The sequence below is a fragment of the Gasterosteus aculeatus genome, chromosome 16, assembly GCF_964276395.1.
Source record: "Gasterosteus aculeatus chromosome 16, fGasAcu3.hap1.1, whole genome shotgun sequence".
NCBI classification, from domain to species: Eukaryota; Metazoa; Chordata; class Actinopteri; order Perciformes; family Gasterosteidae; genus Gasterosteus; species Gasterosteus aculeatus.
This window is the reverse complement of record NC_135704.1, coordinates 16,564,253-16,585,480: the sequence shown is the minus strand read 5'-3', so window position 1 is coordinate 16,585,480 and position 21,228 is coordinate 16,564,253. Positions and strand designations below refer to the sequence as shown.

The 21,228-nt window shown below is 44.3% G+C and overlaps 2 protein-coding genes across 10 annotated transcripts in view; one reads left to right on the top strand and one right to left on the bottom strand.

Annotated features, from left to right (window-relative positions):
- Nucleotides 1-1,837: 1,837 nt before the first annotated feature.
- On the bottom strand, nucleotides 1,838-13,888 carry rubcnl (rubicon like autophagy enhancer). 3 transcript variants are annotated; one of them, XM_040202494.2, is made up of 18 exons: nucleotides 13,326-13,888; nucleotides 12,871-13,012; nucleotides 9,693-9,780; nucleotides 9,261-9,573; nucleotides 8,667-8,896; nucleotides 8,105-8,202; nucleotides 7,398-7,680; nucleotides 6,939-6,990; nucleotides 6,738-6,843; nucleotides 5,394-5,524; nucleotides 5,220-5,284; nucleotides 4,981-5,020; nucleotides 4,763-4,840; nucleotides 4,471-4,591; nucleotides 4,210-4,271; nucleotides 3,829-3,982; nucleotides 2,716-2,806; nucleotides 1,838-2,133 (listed from the first exon to the last, which is right to left on the bottom strand). In XM_040202494.2, the coding sequence occupies exons 3-18, from the start codon at nucleotides 9,778-9,780 to the stop codon at nucleotides 2,027-2,029; spliced, it is 2,019 nt and encodes a 672-aa protein (XP_040058428.2). In that variant the 5' UTR covers nucleotides 12,871-13,012; nucleotides 13,326-13,888; the 3' UTR covers nucleotides 1,838-2,026. The 3 variants fall into 3 exon arrangements, with proteins under 3 accessions (XP_040058428.2, XP_077946569.1, XP_040058427.2); XM_078090443.1 differs by having other exon boundaries at nucleotides 13,630-13,766; XM_040202493.2 differs by lacking the exons at nucleotides 12,871-13,012; nucleotides 13,326-13,888 and adding an exon at nucleotides 11,172-11,283.
- lrch1 (leucine-rich repeats and calponin homology (CH) domain containing 1) overlaps nucleotides 13,373-21,228 on the top strand; it is a 44,368-nt gene continuing 36,512 nt past the window's right edge. For 4 of the 7 annotated variants that reach the window (XM_078090441.1, XM_078090440.1, XM_040202491.2 and 1 more), the window contains exon 1: nucleotides 13,373-13,890. In XM_078090441.1, coding sequence (XP_077946567.1) covers nucleotides 13,665-13,890 — 226 coding nt within the window. In that variant the 5' untranslated portion in view covers nucleotides 13,373-13,664. The remainder of the gene's footprint in view (nucleotides 13,891-21,228) is intronic. The other 3 variants (XM_078090439.1, XM_078090438.1, XM_078090442.1) reach the window with 2 other exon arrangements.

Below are 21,228 nucleotides of genomic sequence, written 5' to 3'. Positions count from 1 at the left end.
CAAAAACCTGCCTCCATCGAGGGCCTCGGTGCGTTTTGCCCTGAAGGTCAGGTCATTCAAAACACAGCTTTGCTTCTTGCGTTACCCTCAGCTTATATGAGTGTTCAAACTGATGGTTGCACCCCAGTTTCTTGTTGTTGGTGTTTGCAGCTTGGCTACATTCAGACAGAATCCATCATGCAGCCCGAGATCTTAAAGAGTATTTTTACATGTCGAGAGGTCCATGCAGAAAAGCGGGAGAGTGTAAGTTTCTGAGTGACCCGGAAGTAGTGTAAGCGGCCGCCATGATTAGTGTGTAACCTTTAAGGCATTCTCTGATTTTATTTTCAAAACAAAACTAATTAGATCATTTAGGTTATCTTTCCTGTGCACCATGCATCACCTCCGGTTCGGTAATTGGTGTCAGTATTGTCTTTGCTGGGGATGTTTAATGAGCACGAACACTGCACGAGAACGTTGCAGTGGAAAAGCAAGTTTTTGGATGTTTCAAGTGGTCAAGATGGAAGCAAAAGAAGAATCGTCCGTATCCAACGCTAAAAGATGCAGGACATGCGCCTCTTCGTCAAGGGTGGCTCGTGTTCGGGAAAAAGCTGAAGCTGCGAAAGTGAGAGCGTCACACGCCAACCAAGAGGCAAAACTGAAGATGGGAAAGGCTACAGAAGAGGCCCAGACTCATAAACAAGTGCTGAAAAAAGCAAATCTGAATCAGAAATGGTTAAAATTCACATGGGCCCCGCTCACTTTACACATGCTCGCTTCATCCGTTATCATAGAAAAATACACATTGATTAAATGTTATGTATAATACCATTATGTCGCGGTTTCATTTTGCTGTTCAATAATAGTTGCATCATTTGTTGACACATAGAAGCTTGTTTTTCCCGACACCTCTGATTGCGCGATGTCATCATCTGACTAATCCACGCAGGTGTGAACAAGCTTCCCGTCTTTGGGGTTTAGACACACTGCCATTAGCAGCAACTAATGGGCAGCAAAATGCTGCCCATAGAGACAATTCAATCTCATGGGCCCTGAATGAACAAACAAACACTGATCTAGAGGGATCAGTTGTTTCTTTTCTGCTCAATAAGTCACCACAACATCCACCTCAAGTTTTTAATTTGAAAAATGTTTTTTAAATCAATTCCTTTTTGCTACCACAAGGCTGAATGTATTATATCGCTGTATTACATCAACACTTTCTAGGTTGCTCCGTGATTAAATAATTTACCACCCAAGTGGACGTGGTCGTTTGCGACCTTGCGAATGAGTTGATTAATATATGTGCAACCTTGACCATCAAAGACTACATTCAGATGAATGAAGAAGTCCAGAGATGGTGTACTTTGTGAACCCAGTTTCACAGCAAAACGTGTAACAGCTACGTTGTGGAACGTGGTATTCTCACGCTTTAGCCCCAAAATTGTGACAAAACTACATTTATTTTGGCCCGTTCATTTACGTTGCCTTGCAACTACGTCACTAGACTAATAAACGGAAGGTCTTCTACATTCTCCGATAGAAGATTCAGAAAATATAACGCATACTTCTCACTAGAAATGCCATCGAAATGCATACAAATGCTGATGCTTTCTTAAAATACTGTGTTTTTCACAGATAATAGACAGACAGTCCGCCATTTTCTTTTTTTTTTTAGTTGAGGGGAAGTTGATAGTCACGCAACTAAAACGTTGTATCGTCACGCTTTCTCCCCAAGAGCGTGAGAATACCACGTTAAACAACGTAGCTTTTACACGTTTTGCTGTGAGACTGCGTGGACTTTGTGTGCTACGAACTTCATCTGTGTTACTCTGAGAAACCACATACCAAACAAGAATTTTGAAACTCATGATAGTTTATTTCCACAGGAAATATGCCATGGATCCAGACATTGCGATTTTGTAATCCCTGAATATAGAAACTAAGATACTCTTATGTGCTTAGGGGGGATGAGTAAATAATCCCTTTGTTCAATTTAAGAGAAACTGTGGCAGACGTCATGCAGCTGACGGTTTGTGCTGCGATGTCACTTCGTGGATCCCTCTGTACCAACTTTTTTCCGTGATTGGATCCGTGCACATTTCGGACACTTCTGTAGCACAAAGCAGTGTTTGTGGAAGCACGTCTTGCACACTGTAAAAAGACAAGCAAGGGAATCATTTCTGCACCGTCTCTATAAATACCAGTGAATGTAGCATTTTGGTCTGAAATTAAGTCTCTGTTGCAAAGAACATACGACCTCAGACTGTCGAGGCCCCCGATGGACGTAATAATGTCTTTTTTTAATTACATTTTTATAAATTGGATAATACTTTCAATATATTGTAGCATCCCGGGCGTAGTTGTTCACTCAGAAGGCGAATGGACGTTGGAGCAGGAATCCTTTTATTCATTAACAGTACCAACAGTTATCGAACAGCCCCACGCTATCGGCATGCCGTAACATTACTCAACAAACTGTTATCAACCGGAAGTCATTTCAATACCAAAACACGGGAACACCCACCTCCCCTGACCCCCCCCTGCCTAGCGTGCACAGTGCCTCCCCATGATTGGCGGGATGACGTAACACTCAGGACGAACACACACACACACACACTCGTTTAAATGCAAATACAAATTATATTCCATATTCAGTGTATTTTATTGGCCTTATTCTACAACATCAGCTCTTTATTCAGCATTTTTTAAGACTAATCATATGGCATTGCTTACCTGGGCATTGCCTACATATGTCCGCCTGAAAAGGAAAGAGGACGTCTCTTTCTCTGCAGAACTCACAGATAAACCCTCGGGCCAGACACAGCTGTGTGGAAAGAGTCAAAAGAATTGGTAAAATACAGTGTTTAGGTCGAACCTATCCTTGTTACGGTTTCAGAAGCGCCACCTCCGCATTCTGCCACTGGAGTCCCTGCTCGCTATCCATTGCGCAATCGTCACCCTGTCACTTAGACACGCAAGGCCTCCTCATGTGTTTTCCATCCTGGTGACGAGCTGGCTGGCATTCTGATTGCTTGTTTTTTGCCTCATTACAGAGCTGCAGTTGCCTGTCGCCCACCGTCGCCACTTGTCTGGGTTATTGTTTTGGCTACCAACTGACACACGGCGGGACGCTGACCACTCTTCCGGATTCAGATGTATAAATGTACCGTAAGAATAACTGGACTTTCGGACCATTAAAACGCCTAGCAGGGCATTAACCTTTTCCTGTCCTTGCATTTGAGTTCAGAACACGACACAGCCCTAACAATCCTTTAACTATTAATAACATCCCACTAACAGTGCTCACGGTGGGATTTAAAGGTTTGTGTGAATCCTGATCGGTTCGAGGGAAAATACATGACACCAACTATAACATTGATTTTTCTAAATGAGTCCCAGCAACTTCAAACCAGTGGAACGATCCATTGAAAATTACATTTGATTAATAAATCTTCTATTTCAGACTGTTAAGACTGATGTTTTTCAATGTCTCCAATGTCAAAAACTGAAAACAAATCCCTTAAACTGAATTAATTACAATTATTTACAACTACTTTTTTGGAAATTTGGGGGTGTTTTGATGCCAACTTCTCTGGTCAGGTACTTTAATCCCGTCGTCAGTATTTGGGTCGTTTTTTTATCAAACACCACAGGTGTCTACTTTCTACTTTTTGGTCTTCAGCTCAGTGTGAAATTTCACTTTCATGTGAGAACTCAGTCCTGAGTTGCTGCGTCTTTGTCTCACATTTGGGCCAATGATGAACATGACATTCAGCGTCACGCATCGTGAAGATTGTAGAACGAGGTACATGCTACACGTGTTTCCTCATAGCGCCTGGGACCGACCTCACAGCTCCGGACGTGGTCGATGGCGGTGAGCAGCAGCGCTCTGGTCTGCGCCACAAGCTGACCCTTCTTCACCCTGGAGAGGTCATCCATGGAGAAGAGGTGCGGCTGCTCCATCAGGTGAGCTGGAAGCCGCTCCAACTTAGCCGTCACCCTGAGACGGAAAAACCATGTGATACTCAATAAAAATCCACCAAAGCGCTGAATTTAGGATGTTAATGTGATTAATCACCTTTCTAATCATTCTGATGTTGCATGTTTTTGTGAGTTCTGCTGCTGCCACTCGACTAATAATAAAATTCATATATATTGAGTTGATTCTTAAAGTCTGCAATCGCATTATGTTTAATCCAGTGAATATCTGATAAATATTCTGTGTACCGTCCAGATAACCTGCAGGTTGACAGCAGCTTCTTGAGGCTCATCAGATGTCCCTGCAGCTCCTGGAGGAGACACGAGAAGGGTACAAAAATGTAAAGTGACCCTAAACAAAGTGGAAGTATTAATATATGGAAATACTAAAGCAGTAACTTGGTGGTACATGAGCTGCTTTATCTGCAGGCCTCTGCGAACAGGTTGGGAAGACAAATAATAACCGTTATGACAGAGCTAATGTTGTTAATGATGAATTCTTTCACTCACCCTGAACTTGTCCAGCTCCTTCACTTTGCTGTAGAGCGTCTTTCCGACGCGTGTCAGGTCGAACAGAGGCTGATGCCAAACGGAGTCCAGCAGCTGTTTGGAGAAATCACTCACAGGGTATCTGCAATATGTATAATAATACAAAAACGGTATTTACTTGCTCTCAGGATGACAATTACCATGTCCATTACTGTGTTCAAATCCATAATACTGTTAGCACGTTTACGACATTGTGGACAGTAGTATCGGTCAGCTGCACTAATAGTTGTAGCTTTATTCAGGTTTTTATTACCGTCCAAAGTCCCAGCAGGACAAAAGTCGCCCGGGAATCACGGCTTCAGAGCCGCCGTGGCAGCAGTCACAGAAATATCTGCCAAAATAATCAGAATTAATCGACAATCCAACAGCTGGATGCATTTTTGTGTCTTTTATTAATGCTTGCAGTAGTGACGGCTTTGGTCCCCAGTTCTGTGTGTGATTGCTATTATATTTTGTACGGGTGCTACGTACCTGCCAAGATATTCACAATACCGCAGTTTCTTGATGTACCCTGGTGGCAGAGAGAGAGCGTCAGAATATGAGCACTTCTCGTACCCAAGCGTGCACTGGAGTTATCTTTTTTAAATATGGCCACTAAGGGGCAACGGATCCAGGTATTTTACATCATACACACGCACAGATGTTCCCTATTTTCAGATTTTACTCCACTGAAGCCAGAGCGGTGAGTTCTGCGAGCTGTGAATACTCACGCGGCTCCGCTTTTGTCCCACAGCCGGCGCACAGGAAGTGCTGCAGAGCCACAACGTCACTGCGCCTGGAGAAGGAAACGGTAGAATGTGAAGGTCCACATCCATCCATCCATCCATCCACCTGGATTCTGTTTTCTGGATTTCCATCCAGTGCGTTTGAGACGTCATAAGTACCTGTTGGTGGGCTGAACCGTGAAGATGATCTGGAAGCGTGGCGGGGCCCAGCTCTGGGATCCTCTCATCCTGGTCCTCAGTCGGATCTCCTCTGCCAGGCTGCTCACCGCCACACCTCCGCCATCTGGCAACTGGCAAGAAAATGTCAAATTAACCTGTGAAAAGAAGGGGGGTAATATACTGTACAGGCGCCCATTCTGTGGAACTAGAAACAATGGGAGAAGGAGATAGTGGAAGATCTACACTGTAACAAATTGCTGTAAATTTACGGTGTCTTACAGTATGTCACAGTATGTCATAATAACTGTAACATACAGTTAAATTTCCATCCCTTGCTTGTAAATTAACGGCCAATGTCATGAATAAACAGTTAAAGCTGTCAATTTACGCAGACTACCGTAATTCAACTGCATGTTACATATATTTTATGATGTGGTGGAAATACACATACAAGTGCAGTGAAGCACAATCCATCTACATCTGTTGTAGGTTAATGTATGGAAGCCCACGTCAGCCACTGAAAAACAGGTCCTGTAAGTCATCATAATGAGATAGTATATTCTCATGATATACAACGATGTCTTTGACTTACAGGACATTACTATACATGTAGCTGTCACTTTTATCCAAAACGCCCATGGTTTGACATAATTTTATGTGGAGTAACTGGGGGTTAGGTGTCTTGCTCAGGGACACTTCGACTTCGGAACAGCCAGGATTTGGACCGCTGACCTTCCGCAGCACAGCACACCCTCCCTATCCCATGCGCCGCCGTCGTTTCAGTGGCAGGAATGTAAAGATTATAAATATTTGTATTATTCAAAGTGTTCATTGCCTAAAAGTCATTTGAGTGTTAATCGTGACCGACTGCTCCTGAACGTCACGTGACGTCAGACACGTAATCTCAGTTCATCCAGAACACCTGTGCAGTTCACCATCGGAGGAGTTTCTCATTGCCTCGTCTCTACAAGGAACGTTGGTGAGTGTTATTTGCTTAACATGATTAACATTCTCTTTCCTTACATCTTGTTGTCTTCCTCATCTTTTGGATCTTTTAATATTTTACCAATGACAGTGTTTCTAAATATTTTATTTTGGTTTGTTTTACAGTAGCCACTGGATTAAGGACGCCAGCCGTCACCCTTTTACCGTTCATTGACCGTAATGTTCATGCCAATTCACTGTAATCCATTTTACGGTAGCATAGTGTAAAAAACATTTACAATAACAGTAAATTCCTGGCGTCCTTGCTGCCAGTAAGTTCCCGTTAATTTACGTAGACATTTTTTAGAGTGTAACAAAGAATCATCACTTGCTGAAGTGCATCTTTTGACGTATTCTTACTTCCTGCAGCGAGCTGCGGAGGCTTTGCCGTCCACGGCGAGGCTCACAGGAAGGAAGCCAGCTCCTCCTGAACTCCAGCACCAGCTTCTGGGCCAGCGACTCCGCACTGCATCATGGGACACCACAGAGGGACTCAGGACTCACAGAACCTGAACACAGGTGCAGACTCGGACGGACGGCGAGTCGTTCGGGTGCTCTTACTTTCTGAGAGACTCCGTCTGTGTCGGCGTGTTGTCGTCTCCACACTCTGAAACTAGAACAGGGAAATTTGGGAACGATGAAATGATGTGAGAAGCAAGTCGATAAGGTCAGCTGGAGAAACGTGCTTCTAATACAAAGGGAAACAGTCTGACTTAAAGGTCAAAATTCTTCTAGTTGCTTAAAAGTACTGAGGATGCAGTGATTAGTAGAGGAAGAAGTACCCATATTTAGTAATACTATTATAGCTTTTGTTTCGATTCATATACATATTTTTTCATTTAAATTATGTATTATGTTTTTACTGACATTTCAAAAGGAATATGTGACACACTTAGTATATAACACATTACATTTAATCCTCAAACTGTGACTTAATGTTAGGACACAAAGGTAAAGTGCTTTATTTGAATCACACCTGGTCTATTGTTCATGTATGAAATGCACCTTTTTGAATTTTACCTTCGATTCCACTGTCCGAGGAGAGGATGGAGAAAGTCTTTGGCGTATGTTCATCCTCGTGATGCTCTGCGTCCTCTTCGGCAGCCCTGCAGGTCCGTGTGCGTCTGCTTGCCTCACACCGCTGCCTGTGGCCCCGCGGCGGCGCGTCTCTGTGCGTGCACGTGTTGCCGTGCGCGTGTTGTCGCCCGTCCGTCGTGGAGGTCCGTCGATCGCAGCTCAGGGTCCATTTGACCCCCTCCAGCACCTCCAGCATCAAGTCCACCACGACGAAATGAGCGTTCTCCTGCACAGACACACAGAGACGCTGTTGAATCAGATCTGTCGTCATTATTGACGAACTGACAGTTTATCGTCGGAGTCAGATGAGACGGTCATTTTAACTCATGCAGAGATTTTAAAAGATGAATATTCAGCCATGTTAAAAATCTCTCTTAATTTAAATCATCCAATTAATTGTTTCATCAATGATTACATGTCATTTAGCTGACACTTTTATCCATTGCGACATACATTACAATTTAAACCCATGGCTTTTTGCCCGGGGAGCAATTAGGGGTTAGGTGTCTTGCTCAGGGACACTTCAACTGGGGCAGCCGGGACTCGAACCACCAACCTTGCCGTTCCCAGCGCACCCACTCTACCCCCTGCGACACGATGACCCTGATGCTGCTCTGAAGTACCAAACTACTGTAACTGATTGAACGCACCTTTTCCAGATCACAACTGGTCTTAAAGATGTCTGCAGGGACTTCTGGGATGCGGCTGCACCTTTTCTCTTTGCTATGATCTGCTGAGGTTGAAGGGACTGGCAAAACAAATACGTAGAAATAATACTTCAACTTTTATTTATAGTTAAATCAACATTTAAGGGAATTAATTTCTACAATGTGTGTTGGTAGAGAAGAAGATTCCAATGGGAGGGGATTGATTGTACCTCTCTAGAACCATTGTTTATATATTTAACTTGATACGTTATGAATCAGAGGATGAATCATTCTCACTTCATTAATTCCCTATCTGGCGTCCCCACGAGGGTGACATTTTAGCTCATTGAAATGTCTAAACTAGTCTTTCTAGTTCACAGTCCTCAAAGGAGGATTTTTTTTAACTTTAAACCCTTCAGTTTGTTCACTACTTTGGGGAGAAATACCTGCAAGACAGTGTCAGCAACAGCGTGCGTTTTAATGAGCTCATAACCAGAAGCAGGTGGACTCTGAGCATATGAAGCCTCGTTGTCTCCGCTGGTACACCTGCAACGATGAAACCTACCGGATGAGTCCGAGGCATCACAGCCGGTCGGCCCCCGGCCCTCGTCCCCCTCAGCCAATCCCTGCTGCCCGCCAAAAGGCCGGCGGGCCCAGGGGCCCAGCAGGCGGTTGAGCTGCGAGGAGGCAGGCGGGCAGAGCGGCTTCTTGGCCCGCTGTCCAGCGGACGTGCTGGGGACGGTCGGCGAAACGGGAGCAGGAGTCGGGGAGTCCAAGCTAGAGGAAATCACGCATCTGTGAAAGAACAACAGCGACGACACACGACGGCCACACGGTACAAAAAGAGAACATTTAAAAAGATTTCCATGAATGAAATTATCATAATGTGGGATGACTCTAAATCTTGCTTGAATAAAAAATATATTCATTAAAAAGGAAACAACATATTATTATTAGCAAACAGATAATAAATAGGCTGTTTTAGTTTTGTTTGCCTTATCATCATTTTGTTATAAGGATTTGACACCTAAATGGAGACGCAAAAAGAGGATTCTTGGATGAACAGCCAAGCGTCGTTCTGTTGAAGCAATGTTTTCCTTTGACAACAGAAAGAGCAGACAGATGCACGTGGAGGGGCGATGAGAAGCGGTCATGTCACCTGGACGGGGCCGACATGCCGGTGTCCTCTCCGTGCCACGAGACGGGCCTGTGGCGTCTGGAGATAACCGGACTGCTCCTGGGAAGGAAGAAGGTTTTTTCCTCCACCTCCTCTTTGCTCCACTGTGTTCCCTCCTCGTTGCCATCATCATCATCATCATTATCCTCGCCCCCGCCACTCCGCTCTGTGAACGCCGCCTGCGGTCGTTGACGGGAGAACGTGGCGTCGGTTTCCGGTGGCGACAGGAGGAGAAGCGGAACTGATCCTGAACCGGCCGGCTGCCGGTTGTGGCTTAAATGTTCTTCTGGAGCGACTTGTAGAGAGAAGGAGGAGAAGGCGGAGGGTCTTTCTTGCTGTTGTTGGAACCAGATGAATAACACTAAGAAGCCCTTGAGGCTCTGGAAGCTGCTGCGAGCGGGCGGTGGACCTCACCTGTGGTCGCAGGTACGGGGGAGTCTACGCACCAGCTGATGTATCTGGGTGTGTGGAGGGAGAAGGACGGGCCCTCGCAGCTTTCCATCTGCACAGAAGAGGCGAGGCAACGTTTGCCAGACATCAGCTACAGTGGAAACTTCATGAGAAGAAAGCAACCAGCCGTAGAGATTTTACCAACGCAAAGAACCCCAAAATGACGACTGGCGATAACTGCTGGCTTTAGTTTGATCAGTGCTGCTGCAGCTCCTGCTGCTTGTTAATATATTCTGAATACGACCATAAAACAACTTGAAGGTTCTTGGAAGTCAAAGTCTGAACTTTACTGCCCTCAGTGATACCGAACACGGGAGAAAAGATCAGACCGGACGTGTTGGTGGAAATCAGCATGAGGCCATTTCGGAACAAGAAATGTGGAGATTAGAATAAAACTGAAAGGAAGTTGAAGAAGTTTTTTTTATTTTAGGAATACACGGCGTGTTTTTGGTATGGCGCAAAACACAAAATCACTGACATTTATCAGAACGTGTGGCGTCACGAAAGGATCTGCACTTGTGTAGCAACTGTGCAGAAAACGTACGTTTCCTCAGTTCAAACAGGAGTCTACGATTTTAATATTGGCTCCTTAATAGTGTTTTTACAAATTCCAAAATGCAATATGAAAACGTTTTTCGATGTCCAAACCCCATCTGACAGGTCGATGCAGAGTAAACCTCCATTTAACTGTCTGCTGATTTCCAGTGACGACCTGTACGGCTTGACAGTAAAACTAAAACACGTTGTTATATTTACGGGTACGTTCATGTTATCTTATTAACTGATTTTATTTTATTATTTGGTTTCATGCAACAAATATGAAACTACGTAGCGTAATTTTAACAGCAGCTCAACTTGCAGATATAGATTTAGTAGTTTTACGTTGCCCCTCCCGCCACATGATTCATTGGCTTTTTAAAATTCCTTTAAATTTAAACATTCCCATATTTTTCTAGTGAGCACATAAGCACATCACTCAATGTACATCAAGTTCATAGTGGTTTCACAACATAAAGAACTGTTGAGGTCAGTAGCTGGGATGCAGCTAATTACCAGTAACCAGTAACTAATCAATCAGCACATTAATAGATCCATAAGAGATTCATCACTTTTAACCACCCTTTACAACTGGAAGACACAATATTATCCTTTAAACAATGTCTTAGGTAAAACCTGCATTTAAAAAGAAAGAAGAAAGGAAAACCTGAATAGTACTTTGGACTGAAAACAGAGTTTTTAGGAAGGAACAGTGTTCAACAAGTCGTCTCGTCTCTCTTGAAGAGGCTGGTTGGCTCAAAGCTTCCTGTGTGAGCGCAGGCTGTGATTATCTGATCATGTTGTTACCAACAAACACGTCGGCGTGTCGGCCGAGAGAACAGAGCAAAACTGTCCGAAACACAAGTACAAAGTCTTAAGAACCGCAGACTAAACCAAGCTACTCACCGTTTTGTTATCCCTCAGAATAAAGCTGTGACTTGACAGCGGCCAGGAGGACTGACGTGCGCCTCGTAAGGAAGCGAGGCGGTTGGTGAACGACACTTCCTGTATTTAACGGTGGTTTGTACTTTTTGTGGGTGAGCAGCAGTGTTTCTGCTGAAAACACAGGAGCCAAACAGCTTTGAGCCGTGCTGGAGTAATTAAACCCCAAAACAAAAAGAATAATATGTTAGAAATATGACTTAGTATGACGGGCAGTGTATTCACTCTGCACTAACCCATGCTTTTTAAAATGTGTTATTTAACTTTTGATGATTTTCTTCTGTGGATAAAAAGTGTAATTTTGTTGTTGTATAAATGTGCACTGATGAAAACGATGAGAGAAAATCACAAAAAATGCTCCAGTGGGAGTTTCATGTTCAAAGGTCATAGTGGTGCATCTTCCTCGAACAGAAACTATCGTTGGAACAGCGAAAAGCGTTTAATCAGCAGAAATGTTAAGTGGACTGATGTCTGTCCCCGCAGCTGTCAGCTGGTCGAGAGAAAGAGGAAGTTTTACTCAGAATGAAAGCAGTTTGTTCAATTTACTGTCACAGAAATGGAAATAAATTCAAAATAGCTGAAGTGGACATAAGACATTTTAATTTTACAAAAGGCTGTTTGGCAGGTGACATGTGGTTTTGGGTTACATATAGAATACAGGTTGCAGTGTGGGCTAGTTTGCACATTGTGTCATGGCAAACATACTGCGATCAGTGATCCCCACCGTTTATCTGCTGATACAAGCTTGTTATGTAATCAGTTGACTCAGCTCTTTACTATCCCACATGCACCCACACCCCCGTGCACACACACAGTCTCTTCAATGGAAAAGAATGAAAAGTATTGAGAATTACAGAGTTATTTTTACAGCAAATAGCATTGGATTTCTACCTGATAGCATGTTAATTTCTGTTATGACGCATCAGTGTTTGTTGGTTTATGAGCTCCTAAAAGGAACAGGATTATCACAATCAGCTCCAGTATCAATGCATGAATATACACTTACTAGTAAAGCTTCTGTAAAACTTTATTTTCCACTCACGAAAGGATCTGCACTTGTGTAGCAACTGTGCAGAAAACGTACGTTTCCTCAGTTCAAACAGGAGTCTACGATATCAATATGCGTTTATTTTCCACTCCTATCCTGCATGAATGGATCCGTGCAGCAGATGTCACTGTTTGCTGGCATTTCTACTGCTGTTTTAAGCCCACTACTGTTTTCGCAGCTAAACATTCTGGAAACGGGAAGAATGAGTTGATTTGGATATGCATGTATTACATATGTATACATTCATATACATTCAATTACACACGTACAATTCCACAGATTATCAATAACACACCCAAAAATATATTCTCACTAACACACATGCGCCATGAGATGGGATGTTGTTGCAACTCCGCAGTACTTTCTCTAATCTGTTCTAAATTGCTCATATGTCATCCAGACCCTGAAGAGCCTTATATCAAGAGCCTTATATGACAATTTAGAACAACGTTATTAAAGCCACTTATTGGCAATTGGAAAAAATAGGTTGTGTATGATTTCAAGATTGGATTCACTACCTTCAGACAACAGCAGGCAGTGCTGTAGTGTCACCAAAGCAACTATGCCAGCAGACTAAACTGATGTGAATTATTTCCAAAAAGATACTTTTCGTACCCAGTCTACGTTGTTCAGGCCTTCAATGCTACTGATCGCAATTCCCACGTACTCCGGCTTCCCATCCCCTCCTCTTTGGGATCATGTGAATCTCTATGTCAGCGAATGTGATGTCCCTCCCTGCATACTCAGCAGCGGAGGCCTGAAAACACACACACACACACACACACACACACACACACACACACACACACACACACACACACACACACACACACACACACACACACACAGAGAGAGAACACTTGTGTTAAATATATCAACAAACAGAAATAAATATATAAATAAATACAAAAATAAATAACACAGACCGTCATAGATGCATATAGGGGGCATTTCCCTTTGAATCACACATATTTGGCCTAAATCTGTGTCTAGACTAGCTAACTAAGTTTCACCAGCTACCTGCAGCAATAGGAGCTCTTATTTTGAAGTCAGTTCTCACACCCTCTTACCGTAATTCCTGAAACAGACTCGCACTGCGGAACACTTGGAATATTGCGCACTGTGTTTTTTCTAGTGCTAGCTTGACCGCAGCCGCTGGAACGGGACACTTATTTTGAAATCTGACAACCGGATGTCGCGTTGCGGCGCTCCTTTCGACGCTTCACGTAGCGCGCGCGCGGACGGACGGACGGACGGCTACCATCGAGGAAGGAAACGCGGCACGGCTCGGCTCGCCTGAAGAAGTCGGTGTAACGGCTGTTTTTGCCCGACCGTTAGCTAGCGCCGCACTCGATACAACCGACGTATACGCACGCGCACAGGGAGCCGCGGTGAGGTGGAGCACTGCTATGGCGACGTTGGGACCGGAGTCGGCTCGCGCTCCTCATTCCCAGCTCGGTTCTTCCCCGTCGACCCAGTCGCACATCGGCGGCGCCAACCCGCCTCCCAACCGGGGCTTGGAGCGGGCGCTGGAGGAGGCGGCGGCCAGCGGCGCCCTCAACCTCAGCACCCGAAAACTGAAGGAGTTTCCCCGGACGGCCGCCAACCACGACCTGTCGGATACGGTGGAAGCAGGTAGGCGTCTCTCCTTCGGTTAGCTAGCTTTAGGAAACACGCCCGGGGGGACAACGACGACACCCCCACCGGGTGCTGGGCGGTAACGACTCTCCGCACAGGCAGCGTGGTGGTCCTCGCTGTACTGCAGTGATGGAATTTCCCGTTAGTCGTCACGAATCAAAAGAGAATGTTTATTTATCTTTTTTTTTTACGAGTCGAGCTGCGCTAGCATGCTGCTCTGTGTTGCAGCGTGTGTGTATTTAATGTTAGACGAGGCTGCGTACGTCCCTAACTTTAACTTCACCTGGAGCTGCGCGCGCAGCTGGATGTGAACGCGTCGGGTACCTGCGTTGGCGATTGGGACATTCCCGTGAAAGGCTCCACGACTTCCCAGTTTGCAGTAAAATGTCTGCGGGATCCGAGTGCTCGGTGGGCCTTCGGTGGAATTCCCCACCACTTGCTTTTAATCCGCGCAGAGTTGTAAACACACACACACACACACACACACACACATTCTGTTTGTGCTGCCTTATTCACAAGCCTTGAGGTTACATAGTTTTTTTTACACATGCTAGTCTTTTGGATCATCTACATAGTTAGTATGTTTGTATGTATGTTAGTAGACCATGTTAAAGGCGATACCCAAATCCGCCCATCTGCTGACGCAGATGATTCCAACAGCTTCATACTGTAAGAACTGCAAACTGAATTCCACTCACCTCCGTTGTGTTGGAGAAAAAAACATTCCAAAACCTCATCCTGTAAATCTCAAACCATCACTTTTCTCTGGGGACTCTGTTCTCTTCAAGGTCAGCCCTGGAAAGTCACAGCGGCGTTATTTTGCTTCAACTATGTTTATGTACGCTAAAAAAGAAAATGTGGCTTGCACAACCGCAGTGGGTCACGTCTACAGAAACACACATACACACACACACACACACACACACACACTCCTACAGGCTGTGTGACTTTAGCTGAACTGCTCCTGGGTTTACTGGATTTGGATTCAGTCTGCTGGGATCTGATGTTTTCAAACATACCTGTGCAGAAAATAAATGCACTCAGGGGTTGTCTATTCCATCTAGCATCGCACCACAGTGCTGCCTCGCCCATCGGCGTGCATAACCAGCTACCTTGTGTTTGTGATGTGACAGTATTTTGTCAGTTGTGTTTTTTTTTTGCCATGCTCTGTGTTATAGATGATGCTTTCTGTAGTTGGTTCGGATTTCATATTCACGCATTCCCAAAACATGACATTTTCTCTGTCATGGGGACCTGTGTTTTGATTTCTTCAGAGTTTGTGGCACTAGTTCAGGTGCCGAGTCCGGTAAAGCATTTGTTAGGATTTAATGAGACTGAACAAAAAAAGTTCCCGTTGAACGACACTGCTCATTGTTGTCTTTACTTCAGAGCAACACAACGTGGGAAAATGAAGCCCTTCTGTGAGAGAACACATACATAGTTGGAGGGATGTGAATGTACTCAAGTGTCTGCTGGAATGGATGTTTGGTTACTGGCCGAACTTGGCCAGTAACCTTGGCTGCCAGGAAGGCGGGGGGCTTGTCAGGAAGGGGAACGGTTCTGAACTGTCAGTCGGTAAAGTGTGAGCCATCAGAGTGGCCTCTGACTCAGGCCACACTGTTTGATCACAGAGCTTCTTCTAGAGCGTAGAGAAAATATCCAACCACTAAGCCTTCCTTCTGCACGATTGCAAGCGCGACATGAATTAATCGCTCTCCTGTGAGTCTGCAGACTGTCGCAGGGTGCATCCAAACCAGCTTTCAGTCGGAGTGTGAATGAGCAGCCGTGCATGTCCACATCATCACCGCTGCGACTCTGAAATAAAAACGCGCAGCGATGCAGAATTGTGCCGCCGTGTGGGCGATTTTTAGGTTTTGTACAGTTGACCCGCAAACCTGCTTACTCGGGTGTTTTTAGTAGCCATGGCGGCAAGCTGCGAACATTGAACAGGTCATTAATTAAGGACGACAAGAACTTTGATCAAGACACATGATGTGAAAATCGATGAGAAGGAACCGAGTGAGTCACCACGTGCATGCACATGTGTGAAAAATGCAGACACACACTCGCACATAGTCTGAACCCATACTAGTTTCATATCAGCAGCCACACGAGTCCCAACTTGCAGTGAAACCCAAACTGAAGCCGGTTTCCTCCAATGTTTCTTTTTTACCTTTTGAGCTTTGCTGGAGAAGAAAAAGCTGACATTTTGGACGGGACGTCCGAAGGCCGACTGTTTAAAATAGTTAGTCAGTTATTTATGTGACAGAAATATTTGTCAGACAAGAAAGACGTTCAAACCCTCGGGCTTCAACGTCGATGTGTGTTACCCTTTCCATGTCAAGCAAGTGGGTCAAAGATCCGCTGGCCCAAAGTCAAATTTGGGGTCCCGGATGGGTTCTGTGTGCATGGGTAACTCGTAACTGAGATGAGAAAGATTCAGCATATTTATTTTTGAACACTTTCCAAGTGGGCTGAATGAGTTACTGGTAATCCTTATCGTTGAGGCCTGATGGCCCTCAAATATCGCACCTTGGCACAGCCGGCCGATCGCAATATTCTGTAAAATAATATTAATAATAATAATATAAAAGTTTGACTTGTTGATTTCAGAAAGTTACGCTAAGTGTCCTATACAGCCCCCAATCCTTGACATGTATATATATTAGAACTGCAACTAACAATTATTTTGATAATCGATAATTGATAATTATTACCATCATTGTAGTGCAAGTTAAGTAAATCCATACAGCTAAAAAACGACCAAGTGCTATGAGATGAATTTAAAATAGCATTTGTAAATAAATGCATTAGAGGCTTCTTAGTTGATTTAATGCAGGGGTCTCAAACTTGCGGCCCGCGGGCCAATTGCGGCCCTCGGGACGATATTTTGTGGCCCCATCCTTAATATGAAAGTGTAATGTTAGTGCGGCCCGCAAGTTTTATACTGTAACCCCACTGTCAGCTGCTGTGTGGGACATGTTATGATGTTCTGGTTTCCTACTGTGTGCTTGTCCAGTGAACGTGGCATGCATGTGACTGACATGGGGGGCGGGTCGTGTGTGTCGGCCGAGGTGCAGAGAGCAAGAGGGTGAAATTCAGTTTCCTGCCCTCTTTCGCGCAGGTGATCATGTGTGTTATTGTCGACCATGCCGTTCGGACGCTAGTCTGGCCCGCGTTCAGTTGAAGTGGGCTGCATCTGGCCCGCAGCTGATTTGAGTTTGAGACCCCTGATTTAATGGATCACCATGTGTCTCCCTTTACAGGCATAACATCAACTACCGTATAACCCACAGTATATGCGCAAGCGCACTGGACTACCATTTATGACAGCATTAAAAAGTACAACACACACAAATACGTGTATCAACAATTACCGATATGGGACAAAGCACTAAATATCAGACATCCCAATGAAAAATGAATGGTCCAAAAGAGGCGAGTAAATAAAAACGTGTCTTAGTCTTGCTAACTGCTTAACTGCTGTTATTAGCGAGCTAACGCTAGCTTGATCAGCTGGATGACGAGTGAACACGAGGCTTGTTACGTCCCTCACGTCAAAACGGGACAACGTGGACCGGGACCCCCCACGCTCACACACCTTAGACGACTAGTCGAACAGACGTCTCTCCCTGCGTCATGTGACTCACAACAACTGCCGGCTGCTCTTTCCTCTACGTCTGCTCGGCGCCTTTATTTTTATTTTTGCTCTGAAAAGGTAAAGCTAGGTGCTTTTCCAAACCAGACCAACTTGTCAGTCTGCTTTCTGTCTTTCGGCTGATATGGTGAGATCATCTACATCCGCCAGACCATAACCGTGTGTGTGATGGGGGTGTTCTTCTGCACCGGCTACCTGCTGAGGTTTCAAAGCTCAGTTCTGAGAAATAACCTCAGTCAACTTACAACGGCTGTGAGTTTGGCCATTAAGCGACTGTTTTATTATTCGATTAATTTGCAGATTATTTTCTAAGAAGCTATTCCTGGATGGTTATTGTGTAATGTGTGTAAATGGCTGTTATTGTGGGTTTGTCTTCTTTCAGTTTTGTTCTGAGCTGCAGGATGCTTTCACTTTGCTTTCTTCTTCTGATGCTGCTGATTAAAAGTAGAATAAATATACAATTACACATGACTCTATTTTTCTTCATTCTGCTATGACAGCCTGTTGGGTTGTGTGTTTGTGTGTGTCTGTGTGTGTGTGTCCGACAGAAGCCCACATTCCCAGCATCAGACAAAGCACATTTCTGCAGTGTTTAGCAGTTTTTCAGTGGACGCACACTACGTACATTAGTAAGTCATTTTGACAGAAACAACATCCCCTGTATGAGGGTTCATATGTTTGAACTACGCAGAATGTTAAATACAAAGATTTCTGATTCACATTGTGACGATTTACAGGACTTATTTAATCTGACTTGCTTCATTCTCTTTCACATTGTCACACACATCCAGATTGAAAAAGATTTGCTTTTAATTTAGGAGCAGAAACTGGCATCATCCTCCCAACCATTCAGTGTACTTCATTGTTATCTCTAGTCTCTGTTTTACCGTTTGACCCAAAGTGAGCTTGTCAATCAGTGGAATTGTTCATTTTCATTATGTTGAGTAGTGATAAAACATATTGTGATAAAGTGACAAATGCAATTTAGGTTTTCACTCAGTTCAGATTGTTCAATCACTTTTATTGAAGAAATGTTTGTTCTGTCAAGCCCACAGACTGACCAACACTCCATTTTTGTTTTTACCAACGTCCTGCATTTCATGCGGACTTGTCCATCACTGCACCAGAAAAAAATAAACCACCGTACTGAACTCTTCTGTTTATTTAAAACCACTGCAAACTTGACTGTGGGAAACTGATGACGAGAAGAGTTGCTGAACTTTGACAGGGGTTGGGTGTGCAACGGCATCATGACCATGATGATGTCATCACGACCACAATGATACCCTTCAGTGTTCAAAGATGTGTTGCTGTGCTGGATTAAAGAGTTGGGAGACCCAACCGGCTTCTGTTGTAGCTTTCTCTTTATTTTTCAAAGATAAATGACTCATCTTCATTTTTGTGGTGTCAGGACTATAAAATATGCGTTGAGATGGGAAATAGAGCCTGTTTTTAATGTGTGGATGGATGCAGGATGATCGCCTTCGGTATGATTCACAACCCGCCATTCACTCACCTCCACCTCACCGCTCTTCCTTCCATTTCATCTCCACTCTATGCGCACAGAGGCAACTGGGGATTCCCAGGAATGTGGCGGGGCGGGAAGGAGGGTCCATCCCCTGTTCCCGCCACACCTGACAGCTGGGGCAGAAGTATGCACAAAAAATCAGATTTTCACAATTAAAGATGACTTGGCAAATTAGGCTGCTAATTTTACACTTTTGAAAACTTTATTTGCTCAAAGTAAGCCTGACCTCCTACGCCTCATAAATAAATACAATAATTGTGTTCACTGAGGGCTGAATGGGCCTCATACATAGTAAATGAAGTAGTTAATGTTTTTTCTCAGAGGAGCCTCTTGAGACACCAGACAGCACGAAGGACAGCCGATATGAGAGGAGCACACCGGACTGATAAACATTATAATACAATCAAACGGGACATAATGAGAGTCGACTCTTGTGAGCTTAGGTTAGGGAGGAAAATGGTAAAATGTAAAATAGAATGTTCCATCTAATATAGATCAGATTCCAGCTAAACGCTAACATTAGCATACAAACACAGTCGCAATGACATTGCTTCTAGCTGGCACTGCTTTTGTAGAGTTTTAGCTGAAGATGGGCGGCGTTGTGATTCTCCTTCATGACACGGCGAGGTGGTGCTCTCACCAGCAGCGAGACGGGAAACGACCGCTCCCCACCTCCATTGTTTTCAGAAGGCAACGTCCGAGATCGTTTCCTGTCAGAGATCCTTTGGACACCCTCAGACCCACGAAGCTATGAAATACAGTTGGCGTTGTTTTAAGTTCTCGGCCACCCAACGTCTTTATTTGATAAATGGCTGCATTCGTGTAATGTAGGTGGTCACAGATGAAACGTGAGCGTTTTTCTTTTATGAAACCCAAACCCGCATGAGAAATGCACCCAAGTCGTCCATCTTTCTGAGCGTGACACAGTGTCTCTTCAGAAAGGGTCTTTGTACATCAGAGGAGGCCATGACTTCACTGTGAGACACCGGATCGCCGAGCCCAGCAGGAAGGGGTCTTTTTCTTTTGATACGTGACACCGGTGAGGCCGACTGTGGCCCCGCGACGCCGCTCCACACGCTGAACCCATAAAGATGTCACAAATCACGTCATTCGTTTGTAAGCCTTTGATTATTTTTAGAAAGCAGAGAGGAAATAATATTCTCTCCCGACTGAGTTCGCTCACGGCTCAAATGTGAAGTGGCGTCGTTACAGCAGCAATGCAATGAGGTCATAGCTTGTGTGCGCGTGGATGTTTGTGCCCAAATTAGGTTTTGGGGTTTTGTTTTCCTTTTCCCATCAGTGTGTCGCATCTGATTCTGCAACGATCAGATGAAGTCTGAAGCTGCTACGTGGAGCAGAAGAAACAAACACATTCACGGACTACAGAACCGATTTCTCTGACTTAAACCTTCCTCCACAGCACGGGGACTCGTTGGACTGAGGCTGGGACGAGTGGCCATGGCAACAAACCACAGTACAGATATGTCCCCTGTTATGCTAATTAACTCATGCTAACCAGCTGAGATGGTGATCGACAAGTTTGATATTTACCTCCATTTCCGTGCATGTTAGCTTCAGATTAGCATTTAGCTGAAGTATAGTCTCACTAAGCAAGCATGTCTGTAAACTACTTCTGTTTAATGGCCAATAATTTGATACCTACAATTCAGGTAACAAACCTCAACCCTATTAGACATTTCATTTGAAACGATATTTTACTGTAGTGTTGACTGGCTAGACATGTTTAAATAAATATGAATAAAAGGATACAACAACGACACGCATTCTACGTGTTTATGCATCCCCAACAACGTGCCGCTCGTCTGGGACAACAAAAAGTCTTGTTGTTGGAACATTAGGGCGACCGGGCCGCCTCTAACGTGTAAATGTTTTAACTTTTATATATTTTTTTAATCAAATCTGAATTTGCCTCCTTCTACCCATAATCCCCTTTGAATTGTCTTTGTAGTGGATTCAGATTGTGTTTTTACTGAGGATGAATAACTCTTTTTCTCTTTCCTCCACATGGCACCGCTAATATAGTTGTACAAAAAACCCTTACACTATAATGACAGCAAGTATTTGTTCAACAATTGCTAATGTGTCTGTTGCATTTTACGACAATTATGGATGCAAGTATCCTCCTTAT